The 22,277-nt window shown below is 37.0% G+C and overlaps 1 protein-coding gene across 4 annotated transcripts in view; it reads left to right on the forward strand.

Annotated features, from left to right (window-relative positions):
* Positions 1 to 22,277, forward strand: part of Zmym4 (zinc finger MYM-type containing 4) — a 103,352-nt gene that overhangs the window by 52,976 nt on the left and 28,099 nt on the right. The window contains exons 8-22 of one of the 4 annotated variants that reach the window (XM_085838945.1): positions 598 to 772; positions 880 to 1,092; positions 4,552 to 4,702; positions 5,152 to 5,267; positions 5,641 to 5,916; positions 6,358 to 6,508; positions 7,610 to 7,782; positions 9,766 to 9,916; positions 11,443 to 11,586; positions 12,240 to 12,277; positions 13,516 to 13,660; positions 16,577 to 16,692; positions 18,492 to 18,663; positions 20,896 to 20,949; positions 21,749 to 21,928. In XM_085838945.1, coding sequence (XP_085695071.1) covers positions 598 to 772; positions 880 to 1,092; positions 4,552 to 4,702; positions 5,152 to 5,267; positions 5,641 to 5,916; positions 6,358 to 6,508; positions 7,610 to 7,782; positions 9,766 to 9,916; positions 11,443 to 11,586; positions 12,240 to 12,277; positions 13,516 to 13,660; positions 16,577 to 16,692; positions 18,492 to 18,663; positions 20,896 to 20,949; positions 21,749 to 21,928 — 2,255 coding nt within the window. The remainder of the gene's footprint in view (positions 1 to 597; positions 773 to 879; positions 1,093 to 4,551; positions 4,703 to 5,151; positions 5,268 to 5,640; positions 5,917 to 6,357; positions 6,509 to 7,609; positions 7,783 to 9,765; positions 9,917 to 11,442; positions 11,587 to 12,239; positions 12,278 to 13,515; positions 13,661 to 16,576; positions 16,693 to 18,491; positions 18,664 to 20,895; positions 20,950 to 21,748; positions 21,929 to 22,277) is intronic. The other 3 variants (XM_085838946.1, XM_085838947.1, XM_085838948.1) reach the window with 3 other exon arrangements.

A 22,277-nucleotide genomic window follows, 5' to 3' on the forward strand; every position in this document is an offset into this window, starting at 1 on the left:
CAGGGAGACCCTGTCTTGGAGGTTTGTAAGATGATTCAGTGAGTAAAGACTTAGTACCTGAATTCATTCCTGGAAGCCACAAGTTGTCCTCTGACATGCAGACATACAGACATACAAGATAAATAAACATGAAATAGAAAAAAAGACAGAAGGAACAACACCCCCCCCCCACTGCAATACTCACTACAAATGTATACATGTACACATGTACACTCACAAATTTAAACAGCTGTACACACACCAACAAATTTAAGTTGCAATCTCTCCTGGGGGCTGGAGAGATTTACTGGTTGAGAGCATTGATTAGTCTTTCAGAGGACCCAGCTTTGATTCCTAGGACCCTTGTAGTAGCTTATAGCCATCTAATTCCACTTCAAGGCGATTCAACTCCTTCTTCTGTTCCTTTTCTGCACCAGAAACCCAAGTGGTGCACGGGCATTCATGTATGCAAAGTACTCATACACATAAAATTAAAAATGTTTTAAATAGTTGCAGTGCCCTTTATTATAAGCCTAGTTTTATTTGGTTCTTTTAATATACCAAGAGGGTGGTAAATGTAATATCCTGTGACTTATTTCATCTCTGTTACCATTTTAGAGACATTTTAAATCCAAAGGATGTGATCAGTGCCCAGTTTGAAAATAGTACCACCAGTAAGGATTTTTGCAGTCAGTCATGCTTGTCAACATATGAACTGAAAAAAAAGCCCATTGTTACCATAAACACAAATAGCATTTCAACCAAATGCAGCATGTGCCAGAAGAACGCTGTTGTAAGTCACCTTTTTACTGTACACGAATGAGTACGTTTCATACTTATGCTTAAAGAACAATGCTTAATTCTTTGTTTGATGTTTTGATTGTATTTTGTAATTCTTAGATTCGACATGAAGTTAATTACCAGAACGTGGTTCACAAGCTCTGCAGTGATGCCTGTTTCTCTAAGTTTCGCTCTGCTAACAACCTCACTATGAACTGTTGTGAGAACTGTGGGGGTTACTGTTATAGTGGCTCTGGACAGTGCCATGTGCTGCAAATTGAGGGGCAGTCTAAGAAGTTTTGTAGTTCAATGTGTGTCACCTCATACAAGCAGGTATTTGATCTTTTAAATCTTGATTTATCTTCATTTCAGGGGAGTTGAAACCTTGGGTAGGATAATTTTTGAAGCAGTTTAAAATAATGAGATAAGTATTTGGTTAAGTTTTTATATGCATATGGCATTTGTCAAATGCATATATATTAAATGTTCTGAAATAGAGTTCTATATGTCCCAGTTTCTGTACATGCATTACGGAATGCATCTTTTAGCCGAATAGTGGTGGTGTACACTGTTATCCCAGCACACAGGAGACAAAGGGAGGCAGATCTCTGCAAGTTTGTTTGAGGCAGCCATAGTTACACAGGGAAACCCTTTCCCCCAAAACTAGTAAGAAATGCATCTTTTTAGGATTTGGCTTTGTTTTGTTGAGACAGGGTCTCACTATGGAGTCATGTCTTCCTGGAATTTGTCATATGACCCAGGCTAATCTTGAACTTCTAGCCCTCTTGCCTTTGCTTACCACGGGCAGCAGTCATCTGCATTTAATGTCATGCCTGGTTAGGGCATGGCTTTTATTTCAGATGTGATTTGTGGTTTTGAATAGTAATTTTTAAGTGACCCAAACATACAGCAGAATTATATTTCCTAGGAATATCCATTCTTTTTAGTGTGTAGACTTCTGATCTTTCAAATATAGTTTGGTTTTTATATTTGTTCTTCAGCAAAAAGGTTCAGATTCATGTATGTCTGTGCATGTGTGTGTGTGTGTGTATATATATATATATACACACACATACACACATACATACACATGCTCAGACATATATTTTCTTGCAAATGGAACCACATAATTACACTTGTAGAAAATAAAAATCTTAGTAGAGTGAAGAGAATTTTCTTCCTTAACCAGAAGAAATGAGGGCTATTCATTACTTTGTGAATTAGAAATTTGCAGAGAATAAACTGGAGAAACTCTATGATAAGAATCTTCTATGCTATTTGGTTTTTTTGGTCCACATCTCACCAGTAAATTTTGGTTATATATTAGTTTCATAATTGGTTACCCTAAACAAGTGGTTCTCAGCCTAAGTAGCATGACCCATTTGGTAGGTCGAATAACTCTGTTACAGGGGTAGTTTAATACCATTGGAAAACATAGATATTTACATTATGATCCATAGCAGTAATGAAATTACAGTTCTGAATAGGAATGAAAGCAATGTTGCCAGGCGTGGTGGGCACGCCTTTGATCCCAGCACTTGGGAGGCAGAGGCAGGCGGGTTTCTGAGTTTGAGGCCAGCCTGGTCTACAGAGTGAGTTCCAGGCCAGCCAGGGCTATACAGAGAAACCCTGTCTCGAAAAAATTAAAAAAAATTTTTTTTCAAAAAATTAAAAATAAATAAAAAATAAAAAAAAAGAAAATCGGGACCAACAAACAAAGCAATGCTATGGTTGGGAGTCACCACAACATGAGGAACTGTATTAAAGGGCTGCAGCCTTAGGAAGGCTAAGAACCACTGTCCTAGGGGATGGTAAATACTTTTTATATTTTACAGTGGCTTCCTATTTTATTTCATTTGCTGATTTGACTTTTTTTCTTTTAATACATAGTGAATTTGTATATAGGCCACTAAAACCAGTGAATAGTGCCATTTAGGTTTTACTGTTATTGTATTCAATTATTTTGCTGTTGGGGAAGGGGTATTTTTGCTTTGTTTTGAGAGTTAGGCTATCACCATGTAGCACTGGATGGCCTGGGACTCACTGTAGAAATTCAGCATTTTTTAAATTATTGGTGATTTCTAATTTTTGAAAGGGTTTAGCCTTATCGCATAATATAACTTGTTTTTTCTCACAAATGAAAAATAATTTAATATTTTTTAAAGGCTATTCTTTTCCTGATATTTTATCAGGTACTAAAAGTTGAGGCTTCATAAAAAGAGAAATAAAATAAAACATAATTTTAAATTGGGTTTTTAATTTTAATTTTGAAAGTTTACTTTTCATGTATTAAAATATGCTGTGTTAAGGACATGTTTCTCAGGTCCCTACTCTCCATCTTCCAGAAGTACAAGGGCCTGGCATGATGATGCACATCTTCATTTCTAAGGATTTGGGAATTAGAGGAAAGCAGGTCCCTGAGCTGGAGGCCAGCTTGGTTCAGTTTACATAGCTAGTGTCAAGCCATTTAGAACTACATAGTGAGACTCTGGCTTCAAAGCAAAAACCCAAACAATCCTTCTCCCAACCAACTAAAGACCAAACTATAGATTTTTAATGTAGTGAATGTTAAGACCAACCTACATGTTCACGTACTGTATGTTCACGTACAGTTTTACATGGGTTAAAACACTACATATATTTATTCTAGGTTTTTGTTTTTGTCTTTTTTACCTATTAATGGTTGTGAAAACTCTGCTGTGTAAACTAAGAGCAAAAGCACTAATACACAGCCTGGCACATTGTGGATGGTATTGCTTCTGCTTTCCTTTAATTTTAATTTATTCAAACAAACATTGAATCCAATTTCTGTTTTGTGGGAAGACATACTTCTGATATATAAATAAATGAAAAGATGGTATGATAGGAGTATTATGGGGTTTTATGTGTCACAAACAAAGCATAGCTCGTAGGACTAGATAGATGTGTCAGCAAGTTTACAAGGATAAGTTTTGACTCAAGTCTTTTAAGTTAAGTTCGGGTTTATAGTTCTGATCTTAGGAGTTAGAAGATGTTCCAGATCAGAACATCCTAATATACACAAATTTTAGTGTCACATTTACAATTTATCACAGAAAGGGAAGATTGTAAAATCTTTTGGGTCTAGCTTGAGCAGTGTTTTCTTAAGTGTGTGACAGGGTAATAGTCCTTGCCCTCATTTTCTGTTGAGTTCCTAGTTGAGTGACAGTTGCTCTGTCAGAGTCACTGTTTTCTGCTCTCACCTTGATGCTTACAATTCGCCTTGTTAAGGAGAGGATTAATACTGAGGTTCTAAATTTACTGATTTCCTTCAATTAGAACTTCGCTGCTTTAAATAGTATCTCTCATAGGAAGCTCTTTACACTTTTGTCTAATATATAAAAGAGAGACAGTTGTGTTATGTATAAAACAACTTTTTAAAAACAATGTTTATCAGTTATTAGATCTTAAATTAACTACTAGGTTATAGCTAACACTGTTTTCTAATGAGATACAATAGAAATACAGAAGTATAACACATGGTTCCATGGTGAAACGCTTTTCACTTTTGTATGCATACATATGCAATATGCATACTCAGAATCTCAGATAACATACAAGTTTCCTTTGCGAAGGATCTTTCTGAGGATTGTACTGATCTGTGTTAAAATACTTCATGAGTAAGGGGAAAAATGTACCAGGCAGGGCCCTGGGATTGATTCCTGCTACCACACATAAAAAGTAGTAATATTTCAACAGAGTTAAGTTAAACAGTTCAAAGAATTATGCTTTATGAATTTGGTAAAAATGAATGTTGTTTTATTCTGTTAATAGAAATCAGCCAAAATAACACCATGTGCGCTTTGCAAATCATTGAGATCCTCAGCAGAAATGATTGAGAATACCAATAGCTTGGGGAAGACAGAACTTTTCTGTTCTGTTAATTGCTTATCTGCTTACAGAGTTAAAATGGTTACTTCCGCAGGTAATACTGCTTTCATAAACTATAAAATGTAATCGTTGGAAAATTAGTTACTACTTTTTTGCTGGCCCAATTTTTTGTCTAAATTTAATTGATTTTTAGTACAAACCTATTTCACACTTTTGCTGTAAACTATTCCTGTTACCGTATTTCCTTGTTTGCCTATTTATGCATCCCCTTACTGAATGGATTACAAATAATCTTCCTTAATGTATTTTCTTTATTCACATCCAGTATATTTCAAGATCCATTTATTTTATAATTTCAGGGTAGATTATGCCTATTTAAAATTTTAAAGCTTTTTAAATGTTCAGTTAGTTTATGATAGATGTGGCATGATTGAGGTTTAGCTTCAGTTCCTATAGCTTAACCTGAAAATTGAATTTTTGTCTGATACTTAATTCCTCCTAGGTTTATGTGTGACTCATTAGCTTTTACTTTCATTTGCTAAGGTGTACAAGTTCAGTGTAACAGTTGTAAAACCTCAGCAATCCCTCAGTATCATCTAGCCATGTCAGATGGAAGTATACGCAACTTCTGCAGCTACAGTTGTGTGGTAGCTTTCCAGGTAGGACCTTGGGAATCTTCCTCTTCCTCAGTCAGTGAATCACCTACTGTAGTCATACAAACTTGCTGTTTCCTTGTGCCAGGATTATTGTTTCTATGACAGCTTTTCAGCTTAGCTTGTTAGATTAGCCTGTACAGTCACTTAACTGTCATCCATGAGATTTAATAACACTATTGAGAGAATACTAGTTTTGAAGATTATTGGATGGTTTTCCTACATGAGTGAGACTTGCCTCATTCAGTTTTAAGGCTCAAAGACAAGGCGCCTAGCTTGCTGCATTACTAGAATCTGTCTTGGCATACAGAGGGGCGTAATTCCTAGTCTTTGAACAGGTGATTAAATAGACCTATTCTTATCGTTTTACTTTTTTCAGAATTTGTTTAACAAACCAACTGGAATGAATTCTTCAGTAGTGCCCTTGTCTCAGGGCCAGGTAATCGTGAGCATCCCCACAGGTTCATCAGCATCTGCAGGTGGAGGGAGTACACCCGCTGTGTCCCCCACCTCGATCAACAGCTCCGCTGCTGCTGGGCTCCAGAGGTTGGCTGCCCAGTCCCAGCATGTTGGGTTTGCCCGAAGTGTGGTGAAGCTTAGGTGTCAACACTGTAACCGTCTTTTTGCCACAAAGCCAGAGCTTCTTGACTACAAGGTAAGTGTGGGCTCCTAGCTGCTGTGCAAGTGCATGCACACAGGATTGTGAGTTCAGATTAATGTGGCTACTCAGTGAGAACTTCTTTTTATAAAATACAGAAGAAATAAAACAGCAAAGTATAGGTCCATGATAAGAGTTTGAATATAAACTCAAATACACTCTGTAAATGTACTTTTTGATTTTTCTGTCTCAAAATTGCACCATTTGGGTTTTTCATTTTTGAGATAGGGGCTTACTGTGTAAATCTGGCTGGCCTTGAACTTAGTCCATAGACAGGTTGGTTTTGAACTTAAAGAGGTCTTTTCTGTCTCTGCTTTCTGAGCGCTAAGATTAGGACGTTCCATGTGCTCAACTGCTTACCATGTATTTTTGAAGTAAGAAGGATGAAAATTTCTATAATATAACACAAATATCTAATTACTAAATGTTTCTTTACAGGGTAAAATGTTTCAGTTCTGTGGCAAGAATTGTTGTGATGAATATAAGAAAATCAATAATGTAATGGCAATGTGTGAATACTGTAAAATTGAGAAAATTATAAAGGAGACTGTGAGGTTCTCAGGTGCTGACAAGTCATTTTGTAGTGAAGGTAATTGACAAATAGTAATCTTACTGAGTGTGGCGGTGGTGGTTTCTAACGTAGTTGTTGACTAAAGGGATTACTATGCCAGTCTATTTTATCCTTTGTACAGACCCTCAACATCATTTTATTTATTGACAGATAATTTGCTATCTTGTCTTTAATTTTATGTAGATATTAAAATGAAGTCAAAGATCTTCTAAAGTACAGTATATAATGTGGCACACAGGATACATTTAACTCCATTAGCTTGATGGAGAGCTCAAAGACCTTTAGGTCCTGTCCTCATTTCTAGATGGAAGGTTTTAAGTTCTAGTAGCACCCTAGGTTTGTGTTTCTGAATAAGTATATCAAAGTGAAGCTAATTTTCTCTTTTTTAGATAATATATATGTTTAAGAATGTTTTACTTGACTCTAACATGGCACTGTTATCCTTCTTGACCAGTGGCTTTCAATTATTTAACTATTATACAAATTAATTACATTTCACATTACATCCTACTATAAACCTAGGATATGTTCACACTTTAAATGAAACAAAAACTTTATGCAATGAAATTTACTATATATAACATATAGTTCAGTCTGCATACACACAGCTGTCTAGTTTTGATACTATAACTGACTTCTTGACCTGTCAGTTGGTTAAGTCCCATGTGTGAAAACATAATTATTATTCAGTCCATATTAATTTTTTTTCTTTTTTTTTATTATGTATTTTCCTCAATTACATTTCCAATGCTATCCCAAAAGTCCCCCATCCCCCCCCCCCCCGACTTCCCTACCCACCCATTCCCATTTTTTGGCTCTGGTATTCCCCTGTACTGGGGCATATAAAGTTTGCATGTCCAATGGGCCTCTCTTTCCAGTGATGGCCGACTAGGCCATCTTTTGATACATATGCAGCTAGAGTCAAGAGCTCCAGGGTACTGGTTAGTTCATAATGTTGTTGCACCTACAGGGTTGCATATCTCTTTAGCTCCTTGGATACTTTCTCTAGCTCCTCCATTGGGGGCCCTGTGATCCATCCAATAGCTGACTGTGAGCATATACTTATGTGTTTGCTAGGCCCCGGCCCCATATTAATTTTTATCTTTTCTGATTTCTTAGGTTGCAAATTGCTTTATAAACATGACTTGGGAAAACGCTGGGGAACTCATTGTAAAATGTGCAGTTATTGTTTACAGACATCTCCCAAACTGATACAGAATAATTTGGGTGGAAAGGTGGAAGACTTCTGTTGTGAAGAATGCATGTCTAAGTATACAGTTTTGTTTTATCAGGTAAAAAAAATATTATTCATATTCCTGGGTTTGGAGAGAGTTAGTATTAGGTTCTTTTTCTTAATTTATGTACAAAGAATAATAATTTGATGATTAAATTTCCTTTAATATTAAATGTTTTGTTTCTTAACAATTAGTGCAACATTTGGGGGATTTAAATTTACTCCTTTTGTTTTTAACTTATTGTAGAGATACAGTTGACTTATGGTATTAAAATATTTTAATTATTATTCACTTATTTAAATACATGAATCTGTCTTCTGAATTCTGAAAAAATTTGTTTAAATTTTTAAAAAACATCTTTGTTTTTATTTTGTTAAATTTATTTATTTATTTATTTATTTATTTTTGTTTTTTATTTATTATATGTAAGTACACTGTAGCTGTCCTCAGACACTCCAGAAGTGGGAGTCAGATCTCTTTACAGATGGTTGTGAGCCACCATGTGGTTGCTGGGATTTGAACTCTGGACCTTCGGAAGAGCAGTCGGGTGCTCTTACCCACTGAGCCATCTCACCAGCCCAATTTATTTATTTTTTGTGTACAGTAGCACATACATGTCAGTGTAGGTGCATGTTTGCCGTGGCTCTTATGTGGGAAAGAGTTCAGATGAGAACTTGTGTGGGTATTGATTCTCTTTCCACTGTGTGGGTCAGAAGATCGACCTCAGGTTATCAGGCTTGGCCGTAAGGGCCTTTACTACTGAGCCTTCTTACAGGCCCAGAACTTTGTTTTTCAATTGCTACTTTTTTTTTTTTTTTAAAGATTTATGTATGTGAGTGCACTGTATCTGTACAGATGGTTGTAAGCCTTCATGTGTTTGTTGGGAATTCAATTTTTGGACCTCTGCTCGCTCTGATCAACCCCACTCACTCCGGTCGTCCCTGCTCGCTCCAGTCAACTCTGCTTGCTCAGTTCCTGCTTTCTCTGGCCCAAAGATTTATTTGTTGTTATACATAAGTACACTGTAGCTGACTTCAGATGTACCTACCAGAAGAGAGCGTTGGAGCTCATTATAGGTGGTTGTGAGCCACCATATGGTTGCTGGGATTTGAACTCAGGACCTTTGGAAGAGCAGTCGGTACTCTTACCCGCTGAGCCATCTCCCCAGCCCCAATTGCTGCTTATTAGGGTATTCTACATATATGGGTTGGTTTTTTAAAAAAAGATTTTTTTTTTATGATGTCATTGGTAGAATTGGTGTGATGCCTAAGTGGATAGAGTGATTGCTGTGCATGTGTGAGGACTGGATTTTGGATCTTCAGCACTGACATAAAGTTCCACATGTAATTCCAGTGCTTGGATGCTCCAGAGAATAAGCTGGACAGCTAGAGTACAGTTGATAAGCTTGATTTAAACTGACAGACACTCCTTTAATGAGTAAGATAGAGAGTGACTAAGGAAAGAACCCCCTGCTTGTGCCAATGTCGGCTGCCCCTTGTTTGTTTAGATGTTCAAGCACAGTACTAGACACAAAGGGACACAAACTTTTTTAAATATTAGTGTATGAATATTTTCCATTTTAGGACAGTCACCTTTGACTTGATGATTTAAGTTCTTGTAAATAAAAGCAGATATGCTATCTTGTCTATTTATAAATACATATATAAACAAATATATTAATTTTAAATTTAAAACATTTGTAAGTTAAGTTCTAAAGTTCATTTCTTTACTTGTTATCCTGATTTTATTCCATCAGACTAGAGATATTTTGTTTGTTTTTTAACCATTTATTTTTATTATGGGTGTATGGGTTTTTCTGCCTGCATGTATGTCTATGCATCATGTTTGTGCCTGGTGCCTTCAGAGTCCAGAAAAGAGGGTATCAGATCCCCTGAACTGGAGACTGTTAGGAGCCACCATGTAGGAGCTGGAAATTGAACCTAGGTCATCTGGAAGAGCAGCCAAGTGCTCCTGACAGCTGAGCCCTCTCTGTAGCCCCTGATAATTTGTTTCTTCTTTGCTCTCTTTAATTTGTTTCAGATGGCCAAATGTGATGGTTGCAAGAGACAGGGTAAACTCAGTGAGTCATTGAAATGGCGGGGTGACATAAAACACTTTTGTAACCTGCTTTGCATCTTGATGTTCTGTCATCAGCAAACTGTATGTGACCCACCTTTACAAAACAATGCAGGTAAAATGCAGTGAAGAGTAAGTGAACTCTTGGGGTTTTTTGTTTGTTTGTTTGTTTGTTTGCTTGTTTGTTTTTGAGACAGGGTTTCTCTGTAGCCCTGGCTGTCCTGGAACTTACTCTGTAGACCAGGCTGTCCTCGAACTCAGAAATCCACCTGCCTCTGCCTCCCGAGTGCTGGGATTAAAGGCCTGCGCTTACTTGTACTAGGAGCTGACTCCTTTACTTCTGCAGATTAGAATATATAAATGGTCAGTAATTCTATGAAATACAAATCTTACTATGTTCAAATAATATTAACAAGCTGGGCATGTTAGCACATGCCTTTAATCCTAGTACTTGGGAAACAGAAGCAGGCAGATCTCTGTTAGTTCAAGGACAGCTAGGATTGCATAGAGAGACCCTGTCTCAAAACAACAACAGCCACAACAACAACAAAACTAAACAAATACCATTAAGATTTAAATAATTTATTGAATACCTGAAAGCAAATGATTTTATCTATCTATCTATCTATCTATCTATCTATCTATCTATCTATCTATCTATCTATCTAGACAGGATTTATCTGTGTAAGAGGGTCCTAGCTGTCCTGGACTAGGTTGATCTTTAATACTCATAGAAATGCACTTGCCTCTGCCTCTCTTAAATTCTGGGACTAAAGGCTTGCACTGCCACACCTGGCAGACAAATTTTATTTTAGCTTTCTCTCAGAATACTGACTGAGCCCTGCTCATTTTCTGATAAAGAAAGATTTCAGATTGCTTATAGCAAATGAAATGAAGACCGAATCAAATGAACCTTTAAATATAACACACACACACATCTATATATATAGATAATAATATAGTTATATATTATTACATACATACGTACACACAATCCTATCTAAGGGAGGTGATCAAGACTTCAAGGAGAGCATGAGCCATATAGTGAGTTTGAGGCCAGCCTGGGTTACACAGTGAGGCCTGTGTTAGTCAACAACCAACTGTATTCATATTTAGGGCATAAATGTCTTAGAAGGTTTATGATTTGGAGCACAAATTAGTGCCGCTCTGAGACCCAGCAGAGTCTAAGCATAGTACCCTTGTGAGGAGAAGCAAGGGTGTACTTGAGAAGCTTCTTACAAAGTCCTTCACATACGAAGGTAAGATTTCAGAAACATCTTTGTCTTATGTTCTCATTAAACCTACTTTGTGATTGTCATTGATTGGAATTGTGCCTTTGGACATTTTTGTTGGTTTTAAGTGAGATTGGTACATTTCCATACAAAGGTAAAGTACATGAGAGACTTTGAAGTTTCATTGATCAAAAACTAGCAAACAATGCAGTAATTGAAGTGGCAAAGACAAGACATTATACTTGATCTTATCCAAAAGGCCAAGAAGTGGTAAAACAAGCCCCATTATTTCTGAAGTTTCTCTGCTCCGTAGCAACTTATTCAGTCCTGGAAACATTGGTCTCCTTTGAGCTGTTTCTATGTAAAACAAATAAATTATATTAACTTTCTTCTTTCTTTCTCTTTTAAGCAGCAAGTATTTCCATGGTTCAAGCTGCTTCTGCAGGGCCCCCGTCCCTCAGAAAAGATTCAACTCCAGTTATTGCTAATGTGGTATCTTTAGCAAGTGCTCCTGCTGCTCAGCCCACAGCAAACACCAACAGCGTCTTACAAGGTATAGCTTGATTTGGGCTGCCTTTCTTAGTACTTGAATTAAATATTGTATATGGTAGGTTATTTCTCCACTGGTAAAATGAGCCAATTCAAACCAGATTAGAATATTTGAAAGGCAGGTCAATTGGGAAGCTGCTCTCAGGTGAATTCACTGACTCCCAAGGACCAAGGCTAAGGAAGTCACCATGGGGGTGAGGGTTGGGAAAAAAGAAAGGGCACACGTGCAGTGGGGAGGAGATCCAAAATGTTTCGATTATATAGGGAAGAGCCTCTAGAGGAAAGAAAGCCCATCCCCTGGGCTGGAAAGTTCAGGGTTGGGGCAGGGTATACGCCAGGTAGGGACTGAAGGATGCTGAGAGAACCTGGAGGTCAGTTCTGCTTTGAGATGTAAAATACACACTTTCCTTGTCCCAGGGTCCTAAACCAAACTGTATGTAGCTCCTGGCAGCTTGCAGCACCACTAATATGCACCGTGGTATCTTCACAAGGTCCCCCATCTTTTTTTGTTTTCTTTTCTTTTTTTTTTTTTTTAACGTTCAAGTTTACTGCGTGCTTTTACTGAACTAAGTGGAAAGATATATGTCATCTGACTAGTGTTTATGAGCTGATGTTTAAATTTAAAGATCCTAAATTTATGTTTCAATTTCTATTAAGGTGCAGTTCCAACAGTTACAGCGAAAATCATTGGGGATGTAAGTTAATTTGGTCTTATTATATTTTCATTTATATGTATTACATATAGGTCTGAGCTAATATATTCTATCAAGGTATAGAATTGTTTATGAATACAGTTTCTATTATCTAATCAGGTCTTTATATATCTTTATTTCTTTGAATGCTTGTTAGGTAATTAATTACTGAAGGTTTTTTAAAATTATGCATAATTAAAGTAAATGTACTGAGGCTGGTCGTGTGATCTTAGAGATTGTTCTGGGTATTGGTTTTTTTTTGTTGTTTGTTTTTAGAGACTTATTTATTTTATGTAAGTACACTGTAAGACACCCCCGAAGGGAGCATCAGATCTCATTACAGATGGTTGTGAGCCACCATGTGGTTGCTGGGATTTGAACTCAGGACCTTCGGAAGAGCAGTCAGTGCTCTTAACTACTGAGCCATCATCTCTCTAACCCTGGGTATTGTTAATACCCACACTTAGGCCTCCTCACTCCCATTCCATGCTAGTCATACTGTATATAATATTTTTCCACCCCATAATATCTACATTGTCTCTTAAGTGAAGAATAAAGAAAGGAAATAATGAACAAAACATATGATGAAACAGTGATCTTTCTTGAAAATGTTCCTAGCCTCTGGGATAATGTTTTATGTTTGAGTTACTTTTTAATTTTTTTGTGGTGGCAAACTCTATACCCTAGACCTGTAGTTTCAGCCCTTCAAGTTTCTTTGAGTGATCACAAGTGATTCCATTAATGTTGGTTACATCCTCAAAGTCAGTCAGGAAATAACAGTTCTTAGTTAAAACTCCCCCATTGTACTGATTATCAGTGTTTTACAGTAAGCTTATTGGTATTTTTGTTTGTTTGTTTGGTTGGTTGGTTTTTCGAGACAGGGTTTCTCTGTATAGTCTTGGAACTCACTCTGTAGACCAGGCTGGCTTCGAACTCAGAAATCTGCCTGCCTTTGCCTCCCGAGTGCTGGGCGTGTGCCACCATGCCCAGCAGTGGTATTTTTCTTGATAAGCAAATATAGTAAGTACATTGAGTCAGTTGATAGTTATTAAAATATTCTTTGGTTACTATCAATATTTCAGGTATGTGATATATCTGGTTTATTTATTAGCATATTTATCTTTTGGTCCTCCTTTGTATTTTCAGTGATACGTCTTTTAAAGTTGAAATTCTTATAATTACTCAAAACATTTTGAAAATCCTTTGGTTTCTGATTTTCTTTTTTCTTTTCTTTTAACTAGGCAAGTACTCAAACAGATGCCCTGAAACTTCCACCTTCTCAACCTCCAAGGCTTTTGAAGAACAAAGCTTTATTGTGCAAACCCATTACACAGACTAAAGCCACCTCATGTAAACCACATACTCAAAACAAAGAATGCCAGACAGGTAAGTTTCTTGGCATGTATTATTTTATTTAGGGCAAGGGAATGGAGCATCTGATTACCTTGAGTACACTGTCTCCTGCTTACATGGATTGCCCAGTGTAGTTTGCACACTTTGCCTGTGAATAAGGTATTTATCTGTCTGAGACTCATTAAGGTAGCTCAAATAAAAGTCAATTCATAGTTTACTATGAAAACTGCTAACTTCTTCATTAATAACTAATGTTGTAGGTTTACTGTAAGCTTTAGAATAATATAGACAGGATTTGAATTCAGAGATGCATTAGTTTTTTAATGTGCTATTAAGTTTATACAAATCAATATTATCTTATTTTCTCATTTGTGTATGTGTTCATTTAGCGGTATATATATATATATATATATATATATATATAATCTCTTTGTGCTTCTTGCATGTAACACCTATCCCCGTTCCCTCCTACTGTCTTAAAAAGTCAATTGCATTGGTAAAAGTCAGTTGCATTGGTGGTGGTGGTGGTGGTACATACTTTTAATTGCAGCACTCGGAGCAGAGGCATGTGGATCTCTGAGTCTGAGGCCCTCCTGGTCTACAGAGTGAGTGAGATTCAGGACAGCCTGGGCTACACAGAGAAACTGTCTCAAAAAAAAAAAAAAACCAAAGTCAGTTGCACTAAGGCTGGTGTTATAGACCTTCAGTCCTAGCGTTCATGAGGAGGCACACAGAGCTTTGAGGCTGAGGTCAGCTCTGTAAGCTATCTCAGGTAGAGTGATTAGGGTCCCAGTGTTCTTTGCCTGTTTGTTTTTGGGTACAACCTCCATCTTGTGAATGAAAGCTGATTGGATCATTGGAGCATAAGCTGCTTCTTGGCCACATACATTAGGAATTTATGTTTGTTTTACTATTTTATGTGTATGAGTACCCTGCTTACATGTATATATATGTACTGTGTGCCTATTCCTGGTGCGCATGGAAGTCAGAAGGGCTTCGAATCCTCTCTGAAAGGAATTAGAGACATTTGTGATCTTGCATGTGGGTATTATGATTTGAATCTGAGCAGCAAGTATTTTTAACTACTAAATCAGTTCTCCAGTCCCTCCTTGTGAGTTTTAAAAAGCTTTAACTGGGTCTTGAGAGTAGAGAGAAGCCCATTCATGTTTGACCCAGCCAGTCAGAATTGAGCAGTTTTTTCAAGTTGTTCTAAGCTGAGCTTAAGTGCTAAAGCTGGTAGAAATTTTAATACAGTTTTTGAAGAAATATTTCTATTTATTTTTCACAATCAAGGCAGTTGCCTAAGAATTACCCTTATAGTCTTCATCTCCTTTGTTTGTTTGCTTGTGTTTAGATAGCTTCTTTTGCTGCCAACCATAAGTTCCAAAATTTTTAAACTAGAAAAGACTCCTAGATGTAAAGTTGTCATCCTGTAGGCTGTTAATCCTGAGTAACATGCACACAAATTAACTGAGACCTACTTAGGAGGTTCCTTTTGGCAGAACCTCATTTTTTTTGTCTTACCTGTATGGGCATGCATGTATCATGGCCAGCATATAGAGGTCAGAGGACAGCTCAGTTGGCTCCTGGGAACTCTCATCATAAAGAACCTTATTATTTCCCACAATGGCTAAACTAATTCATGGTGCCCACCAGGAGTGTTAAGAGAGTCCCCCTTTCTCTGTGCTTATTAGGATTTTTTTTTACCTTCCTTTTTGATAGTAATCATTCTCAAAGATATGAGATACTTTATTTTAATTTTTTAAAATTTATTTTTATTTATGTATTTGTGTGCCTTCTTGCCTGTGTGTGCACCAGGGACATGCAAATGCCAACAGAACCCAGAAGAAGGCATTGAGTTCTCTGGAACTCAAGTTACAGGTAGTTAGGAGCCCCCTGATACAGGTGCTGGGAACTAAACCCAGGTCTGTTGTAGGAGCAGCCAGTGTACTCATCTGCCGAGCTGTCTGTCTAGCCCTGTCATTATAATTTTGACCATTTCTCTGGTGATCATTATTAACACTGAATATTTTTTTATTGGCGCAGTCACTGTTTGTCATTATAATGAAATGCCCAAGGCAGGTAATTTAAACAGAAATGGTTTATTTAACACCTAATTTTGGAGTTATCACACAATGTTTGGGGATGCAATTTCTTGGCTCTTGTTACCCTGTGGTGTGGGTAACATAGATGTGAATATTTTTGGGAACAAGCAATTGATTCCTTCTTTACCAAGAACAGATCAACTCATACCCTGTACTTCCTATACTTTCTTATAAGAGTATGGTCTCTCACCGCCTTGACCTTAGCTCCCTTAAAGGTTCTACCATCCACGAGCAACACCATGTTGGCCACTTATAAATTAGGTTGTTTTTTGCTGTTTACTTGTTTGAATCCCTTGTCAAATGTATAGATTGCAAATATATTTTGCCATTCTGTAACTTTTCTCTTATTTTCCGGATTGCTTTTGTATATAACATTTTGAATTTGGTTTAGTTTCTCTGGCCAGTTATATTTTGTTGTTTTTGTTGTTGGGGTCATACCTTTAAAATAAAACCCTTTTCTCGGAATAGTATACTGAATAATTTTTTTTTATTATCTACATTACTTTAATTATTTTGCTTGTCTTGCATTAAAATCTCTGATTCATTTTGAAATTTTTTTTCTTGTTTTTTTTTTCTTTTTTCTCCCAAATTTGTTTTTGTTGTTGTTGTTGTTTTTGTTGTTGTTGTTGTTTTGGTACAGGGTTTCTTTGTGTAGCCCTGTCAGTCCTGAAATCACTTTGTAGACTAGACTTGCCTCAAACCTGGAGATTCATTTGCCTCTGCTTCCCAAGTGCTGGGATTAAAGACTTATCACCCCTGCTTGGCACAGATTCTCCTCTTTTAAGATGGAATTATTCTACATGGTTTCTAACCCACTTTTTTCTGTGTGTGCTTTTTTCATTAGACACTCCAAGTGAGCCCCAGGTTATGGTGGTACCAGTCCCTGTGCCAGTGTTTGTTCCCATACCTCTTCATCTGTACACCCAGTACACTCCTGTCCCCTTTGGGATTCCAGTTCCTGTGAGTAATCATTGAGAGACGAGATCTAATTTAGCCTGCGTTTTCCTCACTTAACATTTTACAGCTGTGTAATAAATGTCATACTTCTTGGTAAAATATACCTGATTTTGGTTGACTGCCGTTATATTGCCTTTGTTACTTATTTCAGAGAATGTAGACATTGTCCTTTACTCATACCTTATCTTCTGTAAGACTGTTATAATGTAGCATGGTGTCTCACACCTGTAATCTCAGTACTTGAGAGGCTGAGGAAGGAGGATTTCGGCCAGTTGAAGGTCAGGTTGGGCTATATAGTGTGCTCCAGGCCAGTCTTGGCTGCAGTGAGACTCTGCCTCAACATAACAAAAACAAGGGCTGGAGAGTCAGAGGACCTGGATTTGAGTCACAGCACCCATATTTGTAAATTTGTAACTCCACTTCCAGGAGATCTATGCCTTCCTCTGACCTCTGTGGTCACCAGACACACGTGTGGTACACAGACGTACGTGTGGTACACAGACAGACATGTAGGGAAAACATTCATATACAGAAAGTAAGGCTGAAAGCAACTAAGGAAAAAAGGAAAAGTTAGTTTTGGGATCACTCAAATGGAAAAGAAAAATCAAAACTGTGTCTGTTATAATTCTGAATTCTGGTCCAGCAAGATGACTAGCTTGATAATCTGAATTCAATCCCTAGAACCTACATAAAGGTAGAATGACTCCATACATTGTCCTTTGATTATGGCAAATATATCCATTACATATTAACATATAATAACAACTCTACTAATAATAGTAATACTACTTCTACTAATAATAATGGCTGAACTGTAGCAAAGGTAAAAGACGATTCCTGTCGTTATATCTTACTTTCTTTTAAATATATTGACAGTTTTGAAATGAAACTGATTTTTATGTTGTAGGATTATTCTTTTTAAGGCTTTTAGAAGCACTTTGTTAAGTGTCTAGAAAAGTCCTTAGTAGTTGTTGTTTTATATTTTTTGTTTTGTTTATAATTATTTTAGGTTTTCAGACAGTGTTACTAGGTAGCTCTGGCTGGTTGCAGATGTAAAATGTACTCTGTAGACCAGACTGGCTTCAAACTCCCAGAGGTCCACCTGCCTCTTCCTTCCATCTGCTGATTTTAAGGCATGTGCTACCATGTATAACTTGCTTACTAGATTGTTTGCTTGGTTGTTTGTTTGTTTTTTGAGACTGGGTTTCTTTGTGTATCCCTGGCTGTCCTAGAACTTTTCTCTGTAGACCAGGTTGGCCTTGAACTCGGAGAGGTCCACCTGTCTCTACTTTTCATGTGCTGGTATTAAAGATGTGTACCACCACCACCTGACTTAGATTTTTATTTTAGTCATTCTATTCTAATAAAAATGAACTACCAAGACTCATAATTCTTATCAATGAGAATATCTTCTTCCTCCCCCATTATTTTAATGCTTATATCATTACACAGATTTTGACAAGAAATCTATTGTATAAGAAACCTTCAGGTTGGGGAGAGTGCATACCCAGCATAGTATTTGCTGTGCAAACATCCAGCTGAGTTCAGTGTCCAGCATTGATGTAAAAGCCAGGCATAGCCCCTATGCATACACCTACACTCACAGTGTTTGAAAGTCAGAGACAGGAAGGTTCCTGGAACTTGCTGACCAGCCAGTCTAGCCAGTGTGCTGTTTCTGTGTTCAGTGGCAGACCTTGTCTCATAAAAATAAGATAGTGAATAACTGAAGACGATACCTGCTGTGGACCTCTGGCCACACACACTTGGGAAACCTAAGAAACCTTCGGTCTTTGTTCTATCAGATGCCTGTTCCCATGTTTATTCCATCCTCTATGGATAATGATGAGAAAGCAACTGAGGGCATTGAAGACATTAAAGAGAAGCTTGCCACGCATCCGTTTGAAGCAGATCTCCTTGAGATGGCAGAAATGATTGCAGAAGATGAAGAGAAGGAGAAAACTTTATCCCAGGGAGGTTGGTGCAATCTTTAAAATAATTTTTTTTTTGAGCTCACTTACAATTCTGCATCTGTATCAGAAGTAACATTAAGTTTCATATTATTTTTGTATTTTATCATTACATTCAAACCTATGTTCCATGCACAAGAATCCTTAATATATAATCAATTGCATACTGATGTTGGCTAAATAGAAGCATAGGACAGTAGACCTGTTGTCTCAGTTACCTATAGAGAAGTCTGATCCTGTTGGTTTGGAATAAGGATGTTGGTAATGGATGATGTTTATTCATGTGTATGTCTCGCAGTCTAGACAAAGTCCTAGTATATTGTGTGTTTGCTGCTTTGAGTCTTCAGAACCAGCCTGTGAAGGGGTATCGGTTACCTTATATTTCTCATGTTGAAATTAAATGTTAGTTTTGTACTGGTTATAGAGCTAGGAAATGATAAAAGCAACATTTGGCCCCCAAACACATAATTAAACATAACTTTACTGATCTATATTCCAGGACGCTTTCTAACCTTGATTGTACCTTCTTAATTTGTGATTACAGGAAGAAGTAGAAGAAATATAGTTGTTGGAACGTGAAGCACAAAATCTCTTTCTTATATCATGAATGAACTAAGAATGTTCTTTGTGGTTTTTGAGCCAAATACCAATTTTTCCCCCTTTTATTCGTCAGTGGTAGATTTTTGACAATTAGTGAGGCTTCAAGGGTTTTATTTGTTGTTAGAAGTAGTATCTCATGTGGCCCACACTGGCCTTGAACTGCTGATCCTTCTAATCCCCGCTCCCCCCATTGCTGTGATTATCATCATGGACCAGCATGTCCAACTTGCTGGTAGGGTTTGATTTTGCATAATAAGTAATAGAAAAAAACGCTCACCATTATTGCATATCAAGAAACATTGTGAACTTTGCTGTTCCATTGCCATCATGTATGGGTGTTTTAAGATTTGTGTTGGTTTTAATTAAGTGCAAGTGTGTGTGTTTGTGCCTTATGTGTTAGTTTGTGCAGCACTTAAGTCCAGTGCCTGGGGAGGTCAGGAGCATCCCCTGGAAGTGGAGTTACAGGTATTTGCGAGCTACCTAGTTGGGATGCTAGGATCAATTCCTAGCCTCAGATCATCTGCAAGAACATAATGTGCTCTTAACTGACCAACAGGTTTGTAGTTTGTACGTAGTGTCATCTTATTATCAGTATTTCTTATGTACTTTCTCTTGAATGTATTATCTTATAGTTCTAACTCATTTGCTAATGAATGTCTTAGATTATGAGTATTATCTCTATGCTTGACCATTTTTAACTTCTAACAGTATATTTAATTTAAACGTTTAATTTAATTCATGATTTTTTTTTAAAAAAACAAACCTTATTTTAAATTGGCCTTTTGTAGCCAGGTGTGGTAGCAAATACCCATTATTTTAACACTTGGGAGGGTGAAGCAAGAGATTCATGTAGTCAGTCTGAGCTGTAATATTTTGGTAATATAATACCAAAAACTAGTTAGTATCCAACAGGAGATAGGGGTGACTTTTCTGTCACATTACTATTTAACATTCATCGGGTTCTTCACTTACAGATGGAGAACTTTGCCTTTGTACATCATTGAGTCAGAAAAGCTTTAGAAAATAAGCTAGCTTCAAGACAAACACTTGCAATTACTATAAGTGTAGGTAAAATGAAATGGTTAATACAGATGGGAAGGAGAAAAAGGATTTGGGACTAATTTTTCTTTGATTTCATGAAAAAACAAAAGCTAAGAACAAAAGCTTTTCTTAAATAAGCTGAGAAAACATCCTTTTCTATGTTGAGTTTCTGAACTTCATTTCAAATATCTCATTTATCATTGAATTGTGTTTTCATCAACTTCATGAAGCTCTGTGGGCTTCATGCTCATGTATCAATTACATTTATTCTAAGTCTGTTGGCCTTCGGAGGCAAGTAGAAAAGGCGTATTTGAGTGGGAGAGTTTGTCATTTTTGCATGAATATGTAACAATATGAAAGGATTTCCGATGAAAACAAAACACAGCATGAAAAGTAAAGCCCTTCTTACTGTGGCTTCTCATGATGTCCAGAAGTGTGAGCATTGCTGGCGATGTGAATGAGCCAGCTGCTTTTCTTACAGTGTTTCAATATATTGATGAAGAAGGCCTTGTGTAGAGAAGTCTGTTTGCCTAGTCGCCTCTATTGAGTAGAGAAGTCATTTCATGTGAGATTTGTTTTGTTTGCTTTTTTTCTTTAGAATCTCAAACTTCTGAACAAGAACTCTTTCTAGACACCAAGATATTTGAAAAAGGTTTGTAGTTATTAATATATTTTAGTTTTTAGAAATACTAGTCTCTGCTAACAGTAGGAACTTAGAAGAGTATCCTTGGGCTTAGTATTTTATAATTTTACCTAGTTTGTGAGGGACATGAATTGACTGTCATGCCAATTTGTAATGCAAATAATAAAATCTCAAATATTTTAATATTTGAGATAATGTATTGTAGTGTTTACGAAGAATATGAATCTAATTCTGTGAAGCTGTTAAAGAAGTTACTTCTTTGTCGCTTGCGTGCGCGTGTGTGTGCGCGTGCGTGTGTGTGTGTGTGTGTGTGTGTGTGTGTGTGTGTGTTGCTTCCTCACAGAAGCATCTGGATCAGAGAACTGCACAGGTAAATGTAGTTTATACATGTATGTGATCAATGTATATTAAAGTTAGAAGGCATCTTTGGGTATCTTTCCTCAGGTGCCATCTGCTTGAAAAAAACAAAAAGACTTTTTTTTTCCACTGGCCTGGAACTAGCCAAGTGGCCAAGTAGGCTAGTCTGGCTGTCCAGCTTCAGGAATTCACCTGTTTTAGGTGCTGGGATTACATCCTGACATCATGCCTCTCTTTTTTTCTTTTTAGAAATAGGCTGTGGGGCTCAATCTCAGGTCCTCTTGCTTCCATAGGAAATACTCTACTGATGAGGTTCTCTCTCCAACCATAGTTACTTTATTAGTTGTGTCCTAATAATTATCTTTTAACCATATTTTGGTTTTTAGGATGTAGGAGTTCAGGAGAGTTTATAAATATGTCAGGAGAGCATGTTTGGTTTCTTCACTTTCAGACCAAGGAAGTACATATAGTGGTGATCTTGAGTCAGAAGCAGTATCAACTCCACACAGCTGGGAAGAAGAGCTGAATCATTACACATTAAAGTCGAATGCTGTGCAAGATGCTGATTCAGAACTGAAACAGTTCTCAAAAGGGGAAACAGAACAGGATCTGGAGGCAGATTTTCCATCAGGTTTGTACCTCATAGACTACTGAAGGGCATCTTTTTCAGAAGATTGGGAGAGCTCCAAGTTTGCAGTGTTAAACGGTGTGAAGGGTTAGGGAGTCTTCTGCCTTTATAAATGTGAATATCTGTTGCAAGGTTCTTGTAAGTGGCAATTTTATTGTTTGCAATTTTTAAAGACCTTTTCAACAGTATTTATGGACTATTTATGGATGGTTTCCTTGCTAACTACTGTTTCATTCATATGTTAAAATCCTTTGTGTATCTTAAATATATGAGAAGTTCTTCTATCACAGAGACTAGATTGATGATTACTAATGCTAGTTTTATGAGTTTTCTTTAAGTCTGTGTGTTACAT

Source organism: Mus caroli, unplaced genomic scaffold (genome assembly GCF_978045245.1).
Source record: "Mus caroli unplaced genomic scaffold, Mus_caroli_1 scaffold_6, whole genome shotgun sequence".
Lineage (NCBI taxonomy): Eukaryota > Metazoa > Chordata > Mammalia > Rodentia > Muridae > Mus > Mus caroli.